The 21,887-nt window shown below is 36.1% G+C and overlaps 1 protein-coding gene across 1 annotated transcript in view; it reads right to left on the bottom strand.

Annotated features, from left to right (window-relative positions):
- GSS (glutathione synthetase) overlaps window positions 1–21,887 on the bottom strand; it is an 880,848-nt gene that overhangs the window by 349,800 nt on the left and 509,161 nt on the right. Inside the window, exon 8 of the mRNA XM_044090175.1 lies at window positions 6,255–6,321. Coding sequence (XP_043946110.1) covers window positions 6,255–6,321 — 67 coding nt within the window. The remainder of the gene's footprint in view (window positions 1–6,254; window positions 6,322–21,887) is intronic.

Genomic DNA, 21,887 nt, shown 5'->3' with positions numbered 1-21,887 from the left:
AGCTTGGTAATGCAGAGTGTCCTAGGCTCAGCAGATGAAAATGTACTACAAGAGATGCCTTGCTGTGCCACCTTGCGTCGTAGCATAACCAGGGTACGTCAGAGGGCACGGGCACCCATGACCACACCTCCAGTAACACTCGCGGATATTGATGTCAGCCAGTATCCATTCCATAGTGGCAGCTTTATCCTCCGTAGAAGGTCTGATATGGATGGGACAGATTCCTTGGTTCTACTTACAACGTCACAGAATCTAAGTGATCTGTGCAGATCTGAAATCATTCTTGGGGATGGCACCTTCCCTACATGGGCTGATATATGTCGCCAGCTGTATACATTACATGGCTGTATTGGCACCCCCACCTCAACAAGGATTGTCCCCCTGGTGTACTGTCTCATGACAAGGTAGTCAGAGTCTGCATACAACAGTATGTGGGAGATACTGAAGAGTATGGCTGCAGAACAGGAGTGCTCCCTGGCTCTACAGTATATTATGACTGATTTTGAGAAGGTAGCCATCCATGCCAGCCATAAGGCATTCCCTAAGAATATTCTGAAGGGGTGCCTTTTCCACTTCGCACAGATCATTTGGCGCCAGATCCAGCATAACTACCTTGTGGCCCTCTATGGTATGGACACCGGTTTCTCAATTGCCGTACGCAAGCTAATCGCGTTGGCATTCTTACCAGTGGAAGATGTTGTCCCTGCATTTCTGGACATTGTGGCTACGTTACCAGACTGTGCACAGCCTATTGGCGTATTCCTGGATCATCATTATGTGTGAGGCCGACCACGCAAGTATGCATCCCGCTGCTCTGCATAGTAACGGCTACCATCATCCTATCCTTTGAGGTTCTGGAATGTTTGTGATGTCTCTGGCATGGATTTCCCATGGACTAATAACCATGTAGAGGCATGGCATCATCGGCTGAAAGTGTTACTGGGACGCCCTAATGTGCAGCTATCTGACCTTTTGTCTGTCCTGCAACAGGAACAGAACCTGACAGATACCCGATGAGAATCTCTTTTGCGGGGGATGCCTGTGACACCACGTAGGAAGGCTATTGTTGTAAGGGAGCGTCGTCTAAAGCACATCTTGCAACATAAGTGTGACTATAGTGATGTGCAGGATTTTCTCCGTGCTGTGGCACATTTCTATAAGTTATGATTATATCAGGGTTTAGTATGCACCAAGCACTGCAAACATCACTTTACATATTGTGTTAATAAAGGCTTTGCCCACAGCACACAGGTTTCACACTAACACTTTGATGCCCACTTGGCATCCTATGCCAGGCACATGTTCCACTGACAGTTGCACAAAGTGGTTTCTAGGGGGGTGTAGAGTGTATCACGTAGGGGGGTTGTGTCTCACAGCTGTGGTTAGGGTGCAGGGGGTTCCTTTATTCCCACAGGGAATTGTCTGCAGCCATTTGTCACTGCAGCTAAACTGCCATACTGCCATATGTCCACATCCAGCTGTCTCACAGTGGGTTGTCGCACCGCCTAGGTGCCTGAACCCGTCCCAAGGTCTCATCACACTTTCGGCGTTCCACTTATGTGGTAGTTCATGGGTACAGAGTTTTTACCAAAGGGGATGACAAAACACTTTTTGGCACTGAGCTTCAGGCCATGGCTTTGACACCAGGCATCTGTCTCAGTGAGGCCCTTTTGTAGTATGTCCACATCTTTAGGAGTTTCATACAGGACCATTTCTATATTTAATCAATAATATAATGTTGTTATGAATGTTCTAGCTAATAAGCTGGCTAAAGTTTTACAAAGAATAATTAATCCTCAGCAATGCAGATTCATAACAGATAGGCAAATTTTGATGACATACAGAACACTAATGAAGCAGAAAGAAGAGCTTGTCAGGAAAAAGATACTTACACTAGTGGGATGAGATGTGGAAAAAGCTTTTGATACAGTGATTTGGGAGTTCCTGCAGATGACTTTAATAGAATTAAATTTTACGGAAAAATGGATTTGTTTAATATTGTTACCTCATAGCAAGAGGTTCTCCCGTTTGATTCTTGGATTGGCTTCGGAGTGCCTTCTGTGTGGAGTCTGCATGTCCTCCCCGCGGTTGGGTAGTGTTCGAAAGACATGCGTGCGTAAATGGGTGTGCCTTCGTTGAAGGTTGGGCGTCGAGCTGGCACCTCGGCGTTTCGTAAAAAATCTACTGCCAATCATTAGCGGACCGGAGTTCCGCTGTGGCGACCCCTTACCGGGAAAAAAGCCGAAAGACCAACAACAGCAACTGATAAAGGGGCTAAGGGAAATGTAAAGTGTGGAAAGGAACCATCAAGGGACATGAGCTTGACTAGGGGCATGAGACAGGGATGTTTGCTTTCTCACTACTGTTCGCTACATACTTGAGCTTTTAGCTGAAGAAATATGATATTCTAGAGCATCTTGTTATGAATGGGGGGGTGGGGCAACAGAAATAGCCTTGTTGGCAAACATTACATCACTTGGAATCTGAGAAAGATATAGAAAATAGTTAAGTACTTTAGCTTACTAAAAGTTTGTCCCTACATTCAAGTTGGTCTAGAGATATGCATGTTTATATGATCACGATGGGATGAAGTATCTAGGGATATAGTTAAAAAGATGTGCAACCTCCAGCAAGACTACATGGGTCAAGATTAAGGATAAAACTCCCAGTATCATTAGGAAATGGAAAATGACTTTATGGATTGGGATAGCAGCACAAGCCATTAAGATGTTTCTTTATTTGTCAGTCAGTCTTACTTTTTTACCAATATGGATCGATTTTGGAATGAGATTTGTAAAGATTTTAAGGAATTTTTTGAGACAGTAAAAAGGAAAGGGTGCAGTAGGATAAATTAGTTTTGCCATCAGACAAAGAAGAAATGGGTATGCCAGATCTTGAGAAATATTTTAAGGCAATACAGATTAGACTATCATATCTAGTGCAAAATCAAACCTATACATCAAGATGGAAGTCATCTGGAGCCATATACCCAAACGTACTTTAGCATCGTCAACAGTATTAGCACGTGGGATTACACAAGTGTGGAAGTGGAATTTTACCCAGGGATTATGCAAATAAAAGAGAGGAATGTATGAACAGGAGAGAAGATACTGCAAAGATATGAGTGAGATGTTAACACAGAACCAGGTTTTATTATGGGACGAAGTTAGGGAAAAGTACCAACTATTGGACATGACTTAACTTATACAGGGCTAGCTTCAGAGATTAAAGAGGATCTATGCAAAAGAGCGGGGAAAGGGGCCCACATACACTAGTGACCTGAATCACTTAATCATGGAGGTCAGAACAAAACTAGCTTGCAGGAAAAAAGCAGTCGAGCAAAGCCTACAGAGCGCTAATGCATACAAGAACTTATCACAGTGGAAAAACTGGGAAGGGACAGGAATGAGACGCTAACAAAAAACTTCTCTTAAGAGTCATGGTGGGATATACTCATTGCCCAGAGACACGCCACTAAATCCAGGAAGTTCTGAATTTTTCACTCATAGAAATGTTTGCATAAATATTTTTATAAATCAGCTAGACTACGGAAAATGTTCCTGATAGTGTCTGGTTTAAGTTGGTGATTTGATAAACAGAAGAGGTGTACACAGATGCACATTTTAAGACTGTAAGGAGCTACACCAATTTAAGTCAGAAATTAACAGGAAGATGGTCCAGATACTTGGCCATGGAAGAGAGTTAAAGCAATCTATGTTCTTTCGAAGCTGTGGTAGAATAACAAGCCTACATCCTGGTCATCCTACTTTTATTGGTGGCTAAAAAAGCTATAACTATTAAAAGGAAAACTGTAGAAAAGCCAAGTTTTCTTCTAGTAGTGAAAATGATAAATGAAATTAAAGAAATTAATTAAAAAGTATAGCCGACCCTAGAGGTAAGTTACTAACTCTGTAATGAAGTACTTTAGATACTCTATAATCTCATAATCAGGAAATGAGGGTTAAGCAAGTTCAGACGGTAGGGATTGAAGAGATGCACCTGTCATAATAGGGATAAGCTTGTCTAAATAACCATCTCCTGGCTGATAGAAAGTACACTGGGGAACATATTAAAGGGTCTCTATTACTTTGTATATAGTTTTTACACTGTAAGTAGTTGTTGCACCATAGATAACATATTATATTTGGTTGTACAGCATTGCAAATAATTATGAAAATGTGTTTTTACATGAGTAAGGATTTTGTCAAAAAATTTCTGGAACAATTTAGAACATCAGCAAGATATGTCAATGGAGAAGTTTATCAACATAAATTTAATGTAGTTGCAATAAGGTATGACTATGTTTCATCAACTATATACATGTAAATAATCAGTTGTAATGAAGATATTATCATTTAAATTTATGAATTAATAAATATGCCAGGGGGCTTCTCAACATTAAAAAGAAAAGGAACGATTTATGACTTTTTTCTAGTGGGGGAGGACAAGAGATGAGAAGGGAATAATAAGGAAAAAGGCTACTGAAATTCGTATTGTTGCACATTAATAAGTCTAGTTAGAAAGAGTACCAAACATGTATTTTGAAACATCAGGACTTGCCTAAATCCTGAGGGGGAAAAAAATCTCCCCCTGTCATTTGAACTAAATGGAGATCACTCTGAATGGCAGTAATGAGATGTGGGCAGGCTAGGCAATACAGAGGTACTATGGGTAAGGAAGGCACAACTTTGGTGACCAGTCCAATAGTTACAGCCTACAAATGAGACAAACTTAAATCCATGGTCATTAACACCCCAGCAGTGTCCTTTAAATGCGGTCATCCTTCATTAACCACTGTCACATGTGTCTTTAACTTTAAGACAAACTCCTGTTTGTCCCAACAGCCACCCCTTCTCTCCTTCCATGAGGGTATGGTCACAACAGCCACTATGCATCCTTGCCATGATAGCTTAACTTGTTCCTTACAATCATTCAGGTTTCCTGGAGCAATACTACATCAATATGATAGTGCCTCATACTGAGGTGCCTTGTTTCTTTTATTAGACTACTTAGCCCTTTGATATTGATTGAAAACATATGTATGCATTAGGAAATAAGTGGGAATCCCCCAAGAAGTGAAAGTACACATGTAAGATTTTTTACGCAAATTTGCATTAGAAGTATCAATAGTTTGCTTTTTCTCTTTTGGCTCTCTTAACCTACATGGTTCCAAGGTCACTTTTTAAAAACCACCAACAGCCAATCTTGCAAAAAGAAAACATTTGTTTCTTCATCCTCTTCTGGCAGACCATGAGTTCTAATATTCAAGCATCTCACTCTATTCTTAAGGACATGCACCTTCAGTGTCGTCACCTGAAAATGAAGATTCTTTTGTGGCAACCGTTTCTCAAATCTAGTAATCCTTCCTTTATGGCCACCAAACCTCTCCAGAAGTACTCTGTATTGTTGTACCTCTTGGAGGTCAGCATTCTTTGGCTCAGCTGCTGATACCTGTGCCTGAAGCACTTCCACACGTTCTGATACCACCATCACTGGGCTCACTATCACCTTCAAGTGCTACATAGCTACCTTCCCAGCTTTTTACAAAAACAACTCAATACAAATGTTTGACAGAGGTTTCTTCATGTTTCTCTCCATAGGGCCAACCCAAGTAATAACATGGATGTTGACTACATGTTTTTTTACCAAACAGTTTTCTGCAAATAACCAATGTGCATGCAGGAGACTGCAGAGGCAGTTGTTCGGCAGCAGAATTCTATGGCAAACAACCTAGATTGCAGCATTTAATAATGCTTGAATTTTATCCATAAAGAGGAACCTTAACAAGGGTGACAGACTGGGTCTAGAGAAGCTCAACACAATCCACAAGCACCACAAAACACCTCTGCTCTGTCTCTGCAGTACACCTCCTGTCCCTGGCAGTGCCCCAAGGGACTTGTACCAAGCCAACAGGACTGCAGGACTACTTTTCCCTCACTCAACCCAGTGACCTTCTGGGCTTTAAAAAACAGCAATACAGGTATGCATGCATTTTCTCCTGTTTGTTAAGAGAATGTGACATTTTGCTGCTCTCAGTATACTCAGTTCAGAAAACAGGGCTCAGTCTAAGTCTGCCAATGCAATAAAGACTTAAATAATGTATGTGGATAAAAAAGACAGGGGAAGCGGTGCCAGAAAGGCTGCTATAACACTGATTTGAACAAAAAAAAAAGGGAAAGAAGTACAAGTGAAACTGTGGTGGGCCATTCATACTATAACAACATTCAATCACCAATTACAGGTTTAGTACTAACCTGCTGGGAATAATTATGAGGCATATAACCATGTCTGTAGTACACCACTGCTACTTCTTGGTCATCCCTATAAAACACATAAAGGACAGTGCAGTAACTTGTTTTTACCCTTGTCTTCAAATATAAAACTTGCATGCACTTTCATATACTAAGATCAATAAACCACTTTACTTCTCAAGTTCTTATACATCTACCTCATGCAAAAGTATTAGAAGCACATAGCTAAGCTTGATAAAGAGTGTGCAAATGTGAGACAGTGTGTGTGCGTATATTTGCATATACATACACATACACACACACACATATATATATATATATATATATATACATCTATATATATATATATATATATATATATACATATATATATATATATGTATTCACATCTGCGAGCGCGTGTGTTTAATGAACTCAGGAGAAAAGCTAGTCAACAGAATCATGAATGCATTTGTATTACATTTATATTTACTATGTGCAGAAAAAAGCCTAGCTGTGTGGCAATACCTCTTCAACACACACTCAAGCATATGTTAATACTTATACATAAAAAATATAGGATATATTTTTTTAAAACCTAAGCTTGAAATAGTTGCATATAAAATCAATACAATACCAATGATTTGGAGACCCAAAGCAGTAAGTATCTTGTCCGTCATTAGCTAACTTAACTGGAATCTAGGAAAAACTCATATTTTCATTAATTATAAGCTGACCTTATCTGAGAAGCCGTTAGATATCAAAATAAACTACATGGCATAATACCTAAAGACGGTAAAGACCCATCAGTTCCAGCTTCATACAGGCCAATTCCAATCTTAAACCATGATTATAAAAGTATCTAGGTCTATAACTGATAAAAGAATGGCAAAGGTGATGCCAAAATTGATAGATATGGATCACTGTGGTTTTGTAGAGGAGAGGCAAACATTTGACAACGTTAACAGAACAATGATGATCCAGAGGGAAGCAGAATGTAAGAAAATACCACTGTTGTTGGTAGGTCTTGATGCAGGGAAAGCACTTGGTAGACTAAGCTGGGAGTTTATAAGCAGGGCAATAGAAGCATTTACATTCCCTGACAAAATTATAGGGTTGATTAGGAGGATATATGTGGGATTGGAGGTGAAATTAAAGTGGGTGGGCTCCTCTCTGCTAACTTCCGTTTATGCAGAGGAACCAGGCAGGGGTGTCCTCTTTCCCCTTTGCTATTTGCATTACATTTAGAACCACTGTCAAAGAAAATAAGGTTCATACGTAGGTACTAGGCTATTGGCCCAAGGGCCTAAGTAAGCCTAGCCAACAAGGTTCCCTGGCTTAAGCCACCGAAGAAAGTTATTTTCCTGTACCCCTGTCGAGCACAGCCACAGAAGTGATCCCTGGGGTGCATTTCCTATTTCCCATCCACTCATCAAGATTTTTCTTGAAGAGTGCTAATGAGGAACTTTGCTTGACATAGATGGGTAGCTTGTTCCAGAGTATGGGAAGTCTCTGGGACAGGAATCTATCCCTCCAGCATGTCCTGTTTATTGTGGTGACAAAGTTTAGGTCCCTAGAGCTGTAGCTTGGAGGGATTGGAATTTCATTAGGTGTAGCATGTCCAACAGCTCTGGGTTTGACACAGCTTTATATGTTAGGCAGAGATCACCTCGGAGTAGGCGATACGCTACGGAGTAAAGCTGGAGTTTTTTAAGATGGTCAGTGAAGGGCATCTGTTTGAGACTGGTAATCCTCTCTGTGAGGTATTTCTGTGGCCTTTCCAGCTGCTGCAGATGTCTTGTGAGGTACATTCCAAAAGAGGCATTGTACTCTATAATGGGTCTAATGAGTTTCGAGTAGAGGGGAACAATGACCACTTTTTTCCTGGATGAGAACCCTTTTGTGATGAGGTGTGCCACACAGAAGGATTTCCTGACTACTGTTGCGATGTGATTATCAAAGGAGAGAATACTGTCCACCTGGGTCCCAAGGTCTCTTATCACACATTCGGCATTAATTAGACTGCCGCCTATGTGGTATTTCATGGGTACAGAGTTTTTATCAAAGGGGATGAAAATGCACTTTTTGGCATTGAGCTTGAGGCCATGGGTCTGACACCATGCATCTGTCTTAGTGAGGCCATTTTGCAGGATGTCCACATCAATTGGGGACTCTACTTTGGCTCCTAGTTTGCAGTCATCTGCGAACTTTGTTAGCCAAAAGCCTTCTGTGTTAGCCTGTACTTCAAAAAAGTAGATACCAAACAGGAGAGGTCCCAGGACTGAACCCTGTGGTACTCCACTTGTCACTGGTTTGAAGTCAGATTTGGAGTCTGCAACTTTTACAGTGTGGGTTCTGTCAGTGAGCCAGTTGGCAACCCATGATGTGACGTAGGTATTTATACCTAGTTTAGTTATAATTCCAGAATGGGGGATGGTGTCGAAAGCCTTGGCGAGGTCAAGATAGGCTGTGTGAACCACCTTACCCTCGTCTACGACTTTGGTGATTGCCTCAAAGAAGTCAATTAGGTTCAGGAGGCATGATCTGCCTTTCACAAACCCGAACTGGATGGGGTCCAGAATTTGGAGGCACTCAGAATTTCAAGCATAATTGGTATGGTAGTCAGGAAAAACTGTCTCTGTTTGCAGACGATATTATTTTATACCTGATAAAGCCAGAAAGACATTTCAGCGTTGTAGAACATTTTGAGAGAGCTTCAAATCTTTTTGGGGTACAAAAATTAATGAAACTAAAACAAAGGCAATATCTGTAAATTATGTACCCAACACAGAAACTGGTTCAGCAGTATCCATATTTATGGGGACATGATAAAATGAAGTACTGAGGAATATGGTTTAAAAAGGATGCTGGTGTGGCAGCTAAGGATATGTGGGAAGAGACTAAACAAAAGAGGATACAAAAAAACTGAGAAACTGGAAACTCTGTTTTACAGATATCGATAGCAAGATATAAGCAGTTAAAATGTTTTTAGTCCCCTTAGTTTTATACACAGGCCAAGCATATTTTTATTAGCCAGAGGAGAAGTTACAGATTGCAATTAATAAACAGCTGAATACCTTCATCTGGGAGGGGAAGACAGCAAGAGTCATGTGGGATAACCTTATTCTTCCAACAGAAGAAGGTTATCTGGGATTGCCAGATTTGAAGGGGTCTTTCAGAGCTACACAGTTAAGGCTCCTATACATAGCACAAGCAGAATTCTATAATTCATAGTGGAAAGGGGTGATGATGAAACGGGGAAACTCAAGAAACAAGAGGAGACTGGGATTTTGGATGCAGATCCTTAAGGAGAATAACAATAACCATACATAATATTATATTAAATTCATAAAGTAGCAGAAAGTATTCTAAGAAATAAGCCAACATGGGAATGGAGAAAGGAGATTCTGCCAATAGGGATGACTGGAATTAGGTGTACATACAAGAGGCATGAAGGAGCTAGAATATATTGAAGAAAACTGGCAAAAGAACCAAGGTATTTGGAGCAAATAATTATAGAAATAAAACAGAAAGGGAAGAGGCCAACCATTTACTTGGACTGCAGGCTAGAGATTGCCTTCCCAGTCAAGGATTGATAAGAGTACAGGCAAAGAGAAAGATATAGGGAGATCCTAAGCGAAAGACCTGCACTGGCAAGGGTGCCCGGAGGCAGGCAGGTGCAAGGGGGTGCACTTGCACCCCCCTGGAACCAGCTGGCCGAGAAATTAATTTTATTTTAATTAAAAAAAAATTTTTTTTTTAAAGGGCATTCCTCTTTAAGAACTCCCTTTGCATCCCATCCAGTCACACAGACGCTAGGTGCCAGAACCATAGAGCGGGGAGGCATCCCCTCACTTTTACAGCTATAAGACCTATAGGCAGACCCATGCGTGCATTGTACGTTAACGTTAAATTCAATCACAAAGTGCACGGAAATGGATTCCACAGCAAGCCTGCTGCCAGAGTCCCCCCCCAAGGCTTTGTTTATGTGCTGGAAGGAAGCTCCATTTGTTACAAGCTGAGAGGTCCATTTTGCTTTTTATGCTGAGAGGACCGTTTTACTTTTTGTTGTAGGTGTACTTGTGTGTTGGGATGCCTTTTATCTGTGGTGGAAGACATACTTTGGGAGCTCGAAAAGAGAAGCTGTTTTCTGTAAAAGTATAGATTATTTTAAGGGGTATGAAGGTTGTGAGTGCTTGGGGGTTGTTAGAAAGATGTACCCATTATAACCTGTTATTCTTGCAGCAAAGAAGGTGAAATTGTTCAAACTGAGTAGTTTGTTGACTAGTGATCCCACTACAAATGTGACCCTTTGTCTGATAAGGAGCAACTTAGCCTTGTTAGGTTGAACCAGTGACATTCTCTTTGAAGGAATAGGGTAATAAATCTGCATGAGGCTGTTTATTTTGCCTACATTCTAAAATTCTAAATGTGGGAGAAGAACTCCTATGCCAGTAGCTGCTCTACCTTCAAGACAGAAAGTGGGAAATATTTTTGACCCATAACAGTACTTTATATACTTTAACTATAGTTAATTGAATACGGTACTAGAAGTTCATGCTTCAGCTGAGCATGCTAAAGTATCTTATTTTGGTCATATAAACAATTATTCTTGCAAAGCTATGAATTCTCCTTATAGATACTGAGATAAAGGCCAATGTACAACTTTAACATAATGAGTTTTATTATGATGACCATTAGAAATCCAAATTCTGTCAATTCTTATCTGTGTACCACAAGCAAATGAATAATGTATAAAAGCAAAGATTTTAGTTCTGAAAAAGTTACATCATCTTTAAGATTCAAATTAATTGCACAGTTTATTTATTTTACAATTTAATAACCAGGTAGATGAACTGGTCTACTGACCTTTCCAGTGAAGAAACAGGTAGTAAAGGACAATACTCAAAAATATATAAAAATCCAATAAACCATGAAAGTAAAACTCCGCGTGTTCAGACCACAATCTTCTTTAATAAACAAAAAGTAAAATTCAGTAGATTCAGCGCTATCGTCTGCTGCAAGCAGACTTCATCAGAATAATTAATACACAGTCCCTCTCTTTTTTATATTCTTGGTTTAAACAATTTACTACATAATTATTGTAATTAATAATTAATTAAATCTGTGAATTGGAGCAATTATAACACAAGTACTCCGTAAATGCATCTCTTCCTTGTATGGTCATGCCACAAAGAACAGGAAGTGTATGTAAACAACAATCTTTGAAATACATACTTTTCTAAATGCTTTATGCTCTGCTATTCAGAAATTTCTTTCCTTTCTTTTCCATACAAGGCAAATTAATACACAGATTAAATTAGTTACACACTCTTCTGTTTTTGTTTGTAATATATAATATGATGTAAATGTGTAATAAACAATATAAATACATGTTCACATAATGAATAATTAAATATATACATATAAGTTTGAATAATTAAATTACTAACAATATTTACAGAAGTCATTTATAGGAACTTGTTTTAGAAAATAATAAATTTACAATCATTTCATACTTTTAACCTTCATATAATTTGTAAATATGAAATATAATTCATGTAATAACTTATAAATCTGTTCATTAAAATTTCCAATAAAAATATCACCCTTCTTAATAATACCTATTATATAGTGTATTAACTTCTCATTATATTTTGATTAATTTTCTTTTCTATTTATATGATAGTTAAAAAATCTTTTATCATTTAAATATTAAAAATGTTAAACATATATATCGAATAAAAATGTTAAAATTATCAAAATACTGTTCTAATTTTCATTGTTTAAAACAGGAAAATCTCACTAAAGAACATAACAATATTAAAAGTAAAATATAAAGTTAAATATATAAAGTTACTGTGACATAAACAACGGTGCATGATTTACATAATTCTTGTATTACTTATAAAATTAATTTATATATTATTTGTCCAAAAACACTGATGCAAAACGCAGTGTGGGATGGAATTGAATATTGTATCACCCATAATGCCATATTTATTTTAGATGAAAAATGTATATTATATATACCTTTCTTAAAATTGTATACTTGAATTGTACATATTTTTATACAAATTTATTAATTTAACTTTTAGATCCTTGAGGCCTTATCTATTAGTATGGGTTTAATACTTATATATTCATTGAGCCCTGGAGGGGTATTTGATCTTAACAATAATTGCCATCTTATTTCTTTCTGCAATAAAAAGTTTTTAATATTACCCCCCCTAGTGTCCATTTTAATAATTTCCAAAATTCCAAACTTAAAATCTGTAAAACTTTCACATTCCAAAGAATGTTTAAACAAAGCATTTGTCTCCTTTCTCCTTTTAATATCATGGGTATGTTCAGAATTCTCTCTCTGAGAGTCCTCTCAGTCTTACCCACATAAAACGAATCACATTTAGAACAAATAGCCAAATATACCAACATCCTGCTCCTGCAGTTACCTTTACAGAATGTTATCTTACTTTTTAAACCATTCTTAAGTGTGATTTCTACTAATGGATTAATATATGCACACTGCCTGCATCTACCACATTTTGTGGTACCTTTCTTTTGGTCGTTATTTTTTGTCTCGGCCTCAAAGATTCTTTTGAAGTTTTTTGCAGTTTTATATGTAAAATTTGGTTTTTTTCCAACCACTTCGTAGATGTCTTTATTAGTTTTAAAAATACTCCAATTATTTTTTATAATCCCAGTAAAACAATCTGAGAAGCCGTTATATTCAACTATGCACGCACTTTTGTAGTCAATATTTTCATCAGTGTTCGTGTTGTTGGGGATAAATTTTTCACCTAATAATGGTTTAAATTTTATACCCCAACCCTGATATACTTCTGTTAAAATGTCACCTACAAATTGTATTGGATACCCCCTTTCTATAAATTTTTCCAATAAAAAGGAGAACTCTTTCTCCAAGTCTTGTTTTTGTGAAGTCATTCGTGCAATCCTTACAGCTTGACCCTTAACTATACTTTTCTTTTGGTGTAGGGGTTGGCGCCGGATGCTTAATGGCGGACATAGTAAAGACAATTATAAGAACATTTTAGATAAAGTATTTTCCTTTGACGGAACAATAAATGCCAATGTTCATAACGGCGACTACAATGAATGTCCAGACAATAAAGAGAATGAACGGGAAATGACTTTAAGAGATAAATTGTTTTATTTTGAAAAAATACTACATAAATATAAATGTTTACAAATTGATAATAATTATTTGCACAAATGTTTGACGCATAAAATAGTCCCACAGGGACTCAGATTTTATAAATACCCCTTTGGGATTCACTATACTGAGAATGTGATAAATGATTTGCAAACTTTTTTTGACGATTGTGGTTTTGCATTGATGTCTAAATTGATAAAATATAATGAAGTAAAGCTTAAAAAATTATTTGATGAAGTGAATGAATGTCAGAGTGGTATTGTTAGGGACTTGTTGTTTGAAGATTATGAAAATTTATATATGAAAATTTTAAAAAGAGTGGAAGAAAAAATAGAGAAAGTGTATTTGAGAAAACAAGGAAAATTGACCAGAGATAGAGAACAATATAAAAAAGGTATTAGTTACCCACTCCCCTTTCAGATAAATAAGATTAATCAAAAAGAAAAAAATAGACATAAGGTAACAAATGGTCATTACAAAGAAGTAGGAAGAAATAGGAGGGTAGAAATCCAGGAAAGGTTTGAAACAAGAAATAGTCACCTGGACGAATTAGATACATTTCATGAGGATATTGAAGCTTTTTTAGGACCACGAAGGTCGGAAAGGCTAGCAAACAAGCAACGAAACCCCTCGGATCCTGGTCCACAGGGTTTTACAGAAGAGAGGGAAGGGGGAGAACAAGTATGGAGAACCAGAGGGAGGAGAGGGAGATAGAAGGAATACATATTGAAGAAAATGGTATAACACAGATATATATAAAGGATTCAAAATTCACAATTATACAAATCTGAAAGTGGAAAAACTACACTTTGATTTATTTTCAAAGGGGTTTAAATTTGTTAAAACAACATGTGGAGATCTAGCCAATATTTTATTGGAGTTAAAAATATTTTTACGAAAACTCAACTTGAAATTAATGTGTAAACAGAAACAACCTGGGAATATATTACAAAACGAACCCTCAGGTTGTGGTCAAGGTCCTAGTAGAAGTAGTATTTACAATCCCCCATTACACCCTTTGATAGGGACTTTTGAGGCCATAGTAACCAACGACATTTACGATACTTATGAAAAATCTAAAAGGTTGCATAAAAACACGAATTTAAATGAAAAAGAAACAACATTGATGAAAAATTTAATAAAGGATACAAATTTGAGGTTTATGCAACCTGACAAAGGTGGTGGAATGGTCATTTTTAGTCAAGAAGTTTATAACAATATTCTAACAGAATTATTAATGGATGAAAAGACCTACACCACAGTATCGTATAATGAGATTCAAATTGCCTACGGCAGAATTGATAGTTGGTTGGAAGAATATCTGATTGATACTAGAATTGGGAAGGAAACATACAACTTTTTAAAGCAGACATATCCTCATATACCACATATCTTTGCAATACCTAAGATACACAAGAATATTTTCAAACCTCCCTTTCGTCCTATAGTGTCAGCAAAAAGATCAAAAACTCAACCACTAGCAGTTTATATTGATTACCATTTGAAAGGAATTGTGAAAAATCAAACACATTTGGTACAAGATTCATGGGATTTTTTAGGTAAAATTACTAACAACCTTTGGTCAGAAACAATAAAATTGGTGACAATAGACGTGAAAGATTTATTTACTTGCATTCCTAGAAATGAAGGGTTTGAATATTTTGAGAACAGTGTGTACAAATACTACAATACAACAGACGACAATAGAAAATTATTAATAGAGTTGACAGAAATGGTCCTCGACAATAATTTCATAACGTTTCAAGGAGAATACTATAAACAAGTCACTGGAGTAGCTATGGGGGCAGCATGCGCCCCCATATATGCCAATATGGTACTTCTCGGATGGGAGGAAGAAAGCATTTTTCAAAGCCCGTACATGAAAAATATAAAAATTTATCTGAGATTTTTAGATGATATCTTTTTATTATGGGAAGAAGATACCCCTGATGACTTAAAAGACTTTATGTCTTATATAAATCAAACCACTTCTTTCTTATCCTTCACCCATGAGATTGAACAGCAAAATATAAACTATTTGGACATCACTTTAAGTAAGACAACTAGTGGTTTTAAATCTAACATTTTTCGTAAGGAAACGTGGTGTAATAGTTATTTGCAATTCAACAGCCAACATCCCCTACACCAAAAGAAAAGTATAGTTAAGGGTCAAGCTGTAAGGATTGCACGAATGACTTCACAAAAACAAGACTTGGAGAAAGAGTTCTCCTTTTTATTGGAAAAATTTATAGAAAGGGGGTATCCAATACAATTTGTAGGTGACATTTTAACAGAAGTATATCAGGGTTGGGGTATAAAATTTAAACCATTATTAGGTGAAAAATTTATCCCCAACAACACGAACACTGATGAAAATATTGACTACAAAAGTGCGTGCATAGTTGAATATAACGGCTTCTCAGATTGTTTTACTGGGATTATAAAAAATAATTGGAGTATTTTTAAAACTAATAAAGACATCTACGAAGTGGTTGGAAAAAAACCAAATTTTACATATAAAACTGCAAAAAACTTCAAAAGAATCTTTGAGGCCGAGACAAAAAATAACGACCAAAAGAAAGGTACCACAAAATGTGGTAGATGCAGGCAGTGTGCATATATTAATCCATTAGTAGAAATCACACTTAAGAATGGTTTAAAAAGTAAGATAACATTCTGTAAAGGTAACTGCAGGAGCAGGATGTTGGTATATTTGGCTATTTGTTCTAAATGTGATTCGTTTTATGTGGGTAAGACTGAGAGGACTCTCAGAGAGAGAATTTACGAACATACCCATGATATTAAAAGGAGAAAGGAGACAAATGCTTTGTTTAAACATTCTTTGGAATGTGAAAGTTTTACAGATTTTAAGTTTGGAATTTTGGAAATTATTAAAATGGACACTAGGGGGGGTAATATTAAAAACTTTTTATTGCAGAAAGAAATAAGATGGCAATTATTGTTAAGATCAAATACCCCTCCAGGGCTCAATGAATATATAAGTATTAAACCCATACTAATAGATAAGGCCTCAAGGATCTAAAAGTTAAATTAATAAATTTGTATAAAAATATGTACAATTCAAGTATACAATTTTAAGAAAGGTATATATAATATACATTTTTCATCTAAAATAAATATGGCATTATGGGTGATACAATATTCAATTCCATCCCACACTGCGTTTTGCATCAGTGTTTTTGGACAAATAATATATAAATTAATTTTATAAGTAATACAAGAATTATGTAAATCATGCACCGTTGTTTATGTCACAGTAACTTTATATATTTAACTTTATATTTTACTTTTAATATTGTTATGTTCTTTAGTGAGATTTTCCTGTTTTAAACAATGAAAATTAGAACAGTATTTTGATAATTTTAACATTTTTATTCGATATATATGTTTAACATTTTTTAATATTTAAATGATAAAAGATTTTTTTTAACTATCATATAAATAGAAAAGAAAATTAATCAAAATATAATGAGAAGTTAATACACTATATAATAGGTATTATTAAGAAGGGTGATATTTTTATTGGAAATTTTAATGAACAGATTTATAAGTTATTACATGAATTATATTTCATATTTACAAATTATATGAAGGTTAAAAGTATGAAATGATTGTAAATTTATTATTTTCTAAAACAAGTTCCTATAAATGACTTCTGTAAATATTGTTAGTAATTTAATTATTCAAACTTATATGTATATATTTAATTATTCATTATGTGAACATGTATTTATATTGTTTATTACACATTTACATCATATTATATATTACAAACAAAAACAGAAGAGTGTGTAACTAATTTAATCTGTGTATTAATTTGCCTTGTATGGAAAAGAAAGGAAAGAAATTTCTGAATAGCAGAACGCAAAGCATTTAGAAAAGTATGTATTTCAAAGATTGTTGTTTACATACACTTCCTGTTCTTTGTGGCATGACCATACAAGGAAGAGATGCATTTACGGAGTACTTGTGTTATAATTGCTCCAATTCACAGATTTAATTAATTATTAATTACAATAATTATGTAGTAAATTGTTTAAACCAAGAATATAAAAAAGAGAGGGACTGTGTATTAATTATTCTGATGAAGTCTGCTTGCAGCAGACGATAGCGCTGAATCTACTGAATTTTACTTTTTGTTTATTAAAGAAGATTGTGGTCTGAACACGCGGAGTTTTACTTTCATAGTAAAGGACAATGACAAAAAACAAACAATAATAGCAATGCAAACAGGCATGACTAATTTTTTTGCATAAATATGTCAAAGCTTTAGTAGTTGTTGAAATTCAGAGTCACATTAGCAATGGCATCATCCTTATCAAAATAAAATTAAAACTTACTCCATGATGAAACATTCTTCCATGTTATTTAATGCAATTTAAATAAATTATCAAAATTTACTTGAAGCTATGGGAACTGATAGTTTTTTTGCAGTATTCTAAAACAATCTTAGCATACTTAACCTTTAATTTTTTTTTAAAAATCATTAGTATAACAATAGATTTCTTCTACAATATAATTGAATTTCTCATTTGTTCCTTAAGAGAAGGTCAAGCACTAAATTTCATTACTTTTAATATCTGTGAATGTCTAGTTTCTTGAAGAAAAAACCCCCTTCTTTGTTTAATTCTAGATTGTTTGTGCCTTCCGGCTTTTCCCAGTTAGGGGTCGCCACAACGGAACTCCGGTCCGCTAATGATTGGTAGTGGATTTTTACGTACCGGGTTACCAGCCCTGACGCACAACCTTCAACGAAGGCACGCCCCCATTCACATATGCCTCCACACAGAAGACGCTCTAGCTGAGAATCGAACGGGACAACGTCTTGCTATGAGGCGAGAACGCTACCGCAGCACCACCACATTCCAGATATATAAATAAAATGCTTTCTTACTGCTACTTTTAAAACAACTGATATTTAGGAGAACAATGTAAGGCTGCTCACATATTCTTGAAACACTAAATAAAAACTATATGTACTTCTGGACAAAGATGTGATTAAACAATAAACTAAGTAAAAGATCACTAAAATGAGAACAGTAAAAATCTTACTTAAAACCTGTAGCAAAAAGTCATATCTAAGCACATTACTTATTTTAATACCAAACAAATGTAAAATGAAAAAAATCTAACTACAAATTTCAAATTATATTTACAACTTACCAGGGAAAGCAAAGTTCTTAGCCTGGTTAAAGTTACTTATTCATATTACACTCCAGCAATGTTAAACCAATAACTACCACAGTAACCTCAACTCCACCTGAATTGCTCTTGCAGTAACAAGCTTAAATAACCTTACCAAACCCTAATTAAGTCACATTATATTAAGATACATTATACCATATCCTATTTCCGTTTCAGATTTAAACGTATGTAATCACTTCTAGGTCTGTATCTCTTCAACTTTTCTATTTCCCTCATTACTATTAAATCACTATTAATGCAGTTATTAGAATAGCAGACTGTTAGTACAGACAGAGATACAGTAAATAGCACGGATTGGAGAGTTTATAAGCATATGCAGGCCAACTCACAAATCCTTCACTTAGTTCATATCTTTTGTTCAGAATTCCTCCTTTTATTCTTGGCAATTTAGTATTTCCTGCTGTAACTTCATTAATGCTGGCAATGAGAACACTCCAATCTTCCTTGGCAAGGATATTTTATTTTAAATTATACAGTGACTGGCTATTAACATTCAAAAACATGCACGCTAATTTGGCAGCGTAACCAGAGCGCCCCACTGTAAAATCCAGCAATATATCAAAACAAAAAAAGTCTGGTCGCCCAGACTTTCTTCCATTAATATATATGCTACACTGTAGTCCTGTGAATGTCCTCCTTTGGACAAATTACCTAGTAACTATGAACTTGTCATCAGTTTGCCATCCATTCCCTATTGCAATATTACTAGCTTATTACTTTTTTAATGTAACATCGGCAATTTATTCTTCAAGGGCAGCAGCCACTTTATTTGTAGATGAAACAAGGAAATATAAAGTTGTTTCTCAGCAGCAACTTCTTCATTAGGAAGAGATCCCTTTAATGTGGAATTATTTAGATGACTGACTTCTGCAGAAATTTTGCATATTTACTGATATTGGTGGATTGTAATGACAGACGTTCAAGTGGCCTTTTATGGTTGAAATTTTCTGAAATGGGTAGTTCTGTCATTGGTTCATATATTTTGTTTCATTGCTTACTAGAAGACTGTTTAAAACTACAAATCTAAAAAGCTACAAATTTAAAATGCAGACTAAACAAGTGGTGCTGTATTAGAACTGCACAAATATATATTTGTCCTGTGTGTCATCAAGAAGGTACTTTGTCAGAAGCAGGTGCAGTGATTCTAACAATGTTCTAAGTTCATGATAGCAATATTTATAATCTGCTCCTATTTATTTTAGGCTTTGTCCAGATTTCTTGCACTAAGAGATTGAGGTGTGAGTGAGAGAGAGAGAGAGAGAGAGAGAGAGAAATGCCCTAGTTAAAGTTAGCAGGTGGAATTTATTTTCAAGTGCATTTTCAAGGAATTGTCAGTTTCAAGGGAAGAGGTTTACTGCTGCTCATCCTAAGCCTGCTTAAAATGTGCAACTGTTTTGTTTAGCAAACGGCATCACTATTGTGGTATAAAATTTTAAAGCAGCACAGCAGGTAGCATACTTGCATCTTGATACAGAGGGCTATAGGTTCTACTCCCTCAGCATGTAGATTTGTATTTTAAGGGGGTGCAGTGCTGCAGTCCTGAGTATGTCCTCCTTTGGATGAGATGCCTATGAACTTGTTTTTCAGCTTGCCACCCATTCCCTATTGCAATATACCAGCTTACCATTTTTTTAATATAATGTTGGCAATTTATTCTTCAAGAGCAGCAGGCACTGAATTTGTAGATGAAACACATATAAAGTTGTTTTCTAGCAACAACCTCTTTATTGGTTTCAGATCTTTTTAATGTAGAATTATTCAGATGACGTTTACTTCTGCAGAGATTCTGCATATTGATTGATATTGGTGGATTGTATGACAGAAGTTTGAGTGGCCCTTTATGGTTGAAATGTTCTGAATTAGGCAGGTTGTTATTATTGGTTATTATGATTTGTTTCACTGCTTAAAGGAAAAATGTTCAGAACTATAAATTTAAAATGCACTCTAAGAAGTGGTGCTGTATTATACAAGGGATATAATTCAGTTATTATATAGCATAATTAATACAGTCAGGAAGGTGAATCAAAGAACTTTTGCATGGATCTAAAAATGTGTACAAAGAGCCTATGATTTGAAAACAGCCCAAAGGTAAACTTACCCTACCACTAGCCAGAAGCATTTTCTTTGAATGTGGGTTTCAATGTTGTTTCAGTGAATGTGGGTTTCAAAGGTAAAGAAGTTTTAATGCTCAGTCTGTTTTCATTGTAAGACTATTGCTTTGTTTAGATTTAGTAAATGTCTAACAGTTTTTCAGCTATAAAATTTGAAATAAAGGTTGTAAATGAAATTGAAATATCTGTAATCACTGTAGAAGTAAAGCATAAAACAGTATGCACACTGAGAGATTTGAACAGTGTCCATGAAAAATGGGGGGAAATAGCCAAGTAATGGGACACTGGAAGGGCTGTGTGGGTGGGGGTGCTGTGTGGGCAGGGCTCTGTGTTTGCACCACCTTGCAAAAAATCCTGCGGGCTCCCTTGAGCACTGGTACAGTTTTTAGTAAAATCTAGAACAGAAGCTACTGTTAAAAAGGAATAATTAGTACAGCATATAAAATACTGCATGATAAATATAAGAATCAATTAGAGGAGGTTACAAAGGACTGTGAAGAGAGATTGGATAAGCATTTCACCAAAAAAAAAAAAAAAAAAAAAACAACGATGAATATATGCAAGTCTCCCAAATATGCAACAAAGTTTAGAAGATTTAGGATCTTTGCTTGGAAATATTTACATAGGCATTTTTAGGGTCTATATTAGATGAGCGAATGCTGATTGATCAACCTTATTTAAGCGAAAGCTTACAATCTCGAACTGTCAGATCAGCGATTTTTTTCCTAGGGAAAAAAAATTGCTGATCCAAAACACATACACACAACACAAGCACAACAAACAAACAGAAATCCACACACATACACCTAAAATCTGACACCTAACCTTACACTAAACTATGCACACACCACTAACTATCCACTTACCTTAACCCAAACCCTAACTCTAAGGCCCGTCACTATCGCACACTCACCTCACCCGCTCCCTAACCCTAACTCACCTAAACCCACCCTAACCCTCACATCCACACAATTGCACACATACCCAACCCGAGCCCTAACCCTAACTCACCTAACCCATCCTAACACTCACATCCACACAATCACACACTTACCTGAATCCGACCTGTAACTTTCCACCACAGCACTGAAAATACAGATGCAACAGAAACGGACAACCGAATTCTTTCCCTAGGAAAAAATTTGA

The sequence above is a fragment of the Protopterus annectens genome, chromosome 12.part0 (genome assembly GCF_019279795.1).
Source record: "Protopterus annectens isolate FY-2018-M chromosome 12.part0, PAN1.0, whole genome shotgun sequence".
Classification (NCBI taxonomy): domain Eukaryota; kingdom Metazoa; phylum Chordata; order Ceratodontiformes; family Protopteridae; genus Protopterus; species Protopterus annectens.
This window is presented reverse-complemented; position numbering and strand designations above follow the sequence as displayed.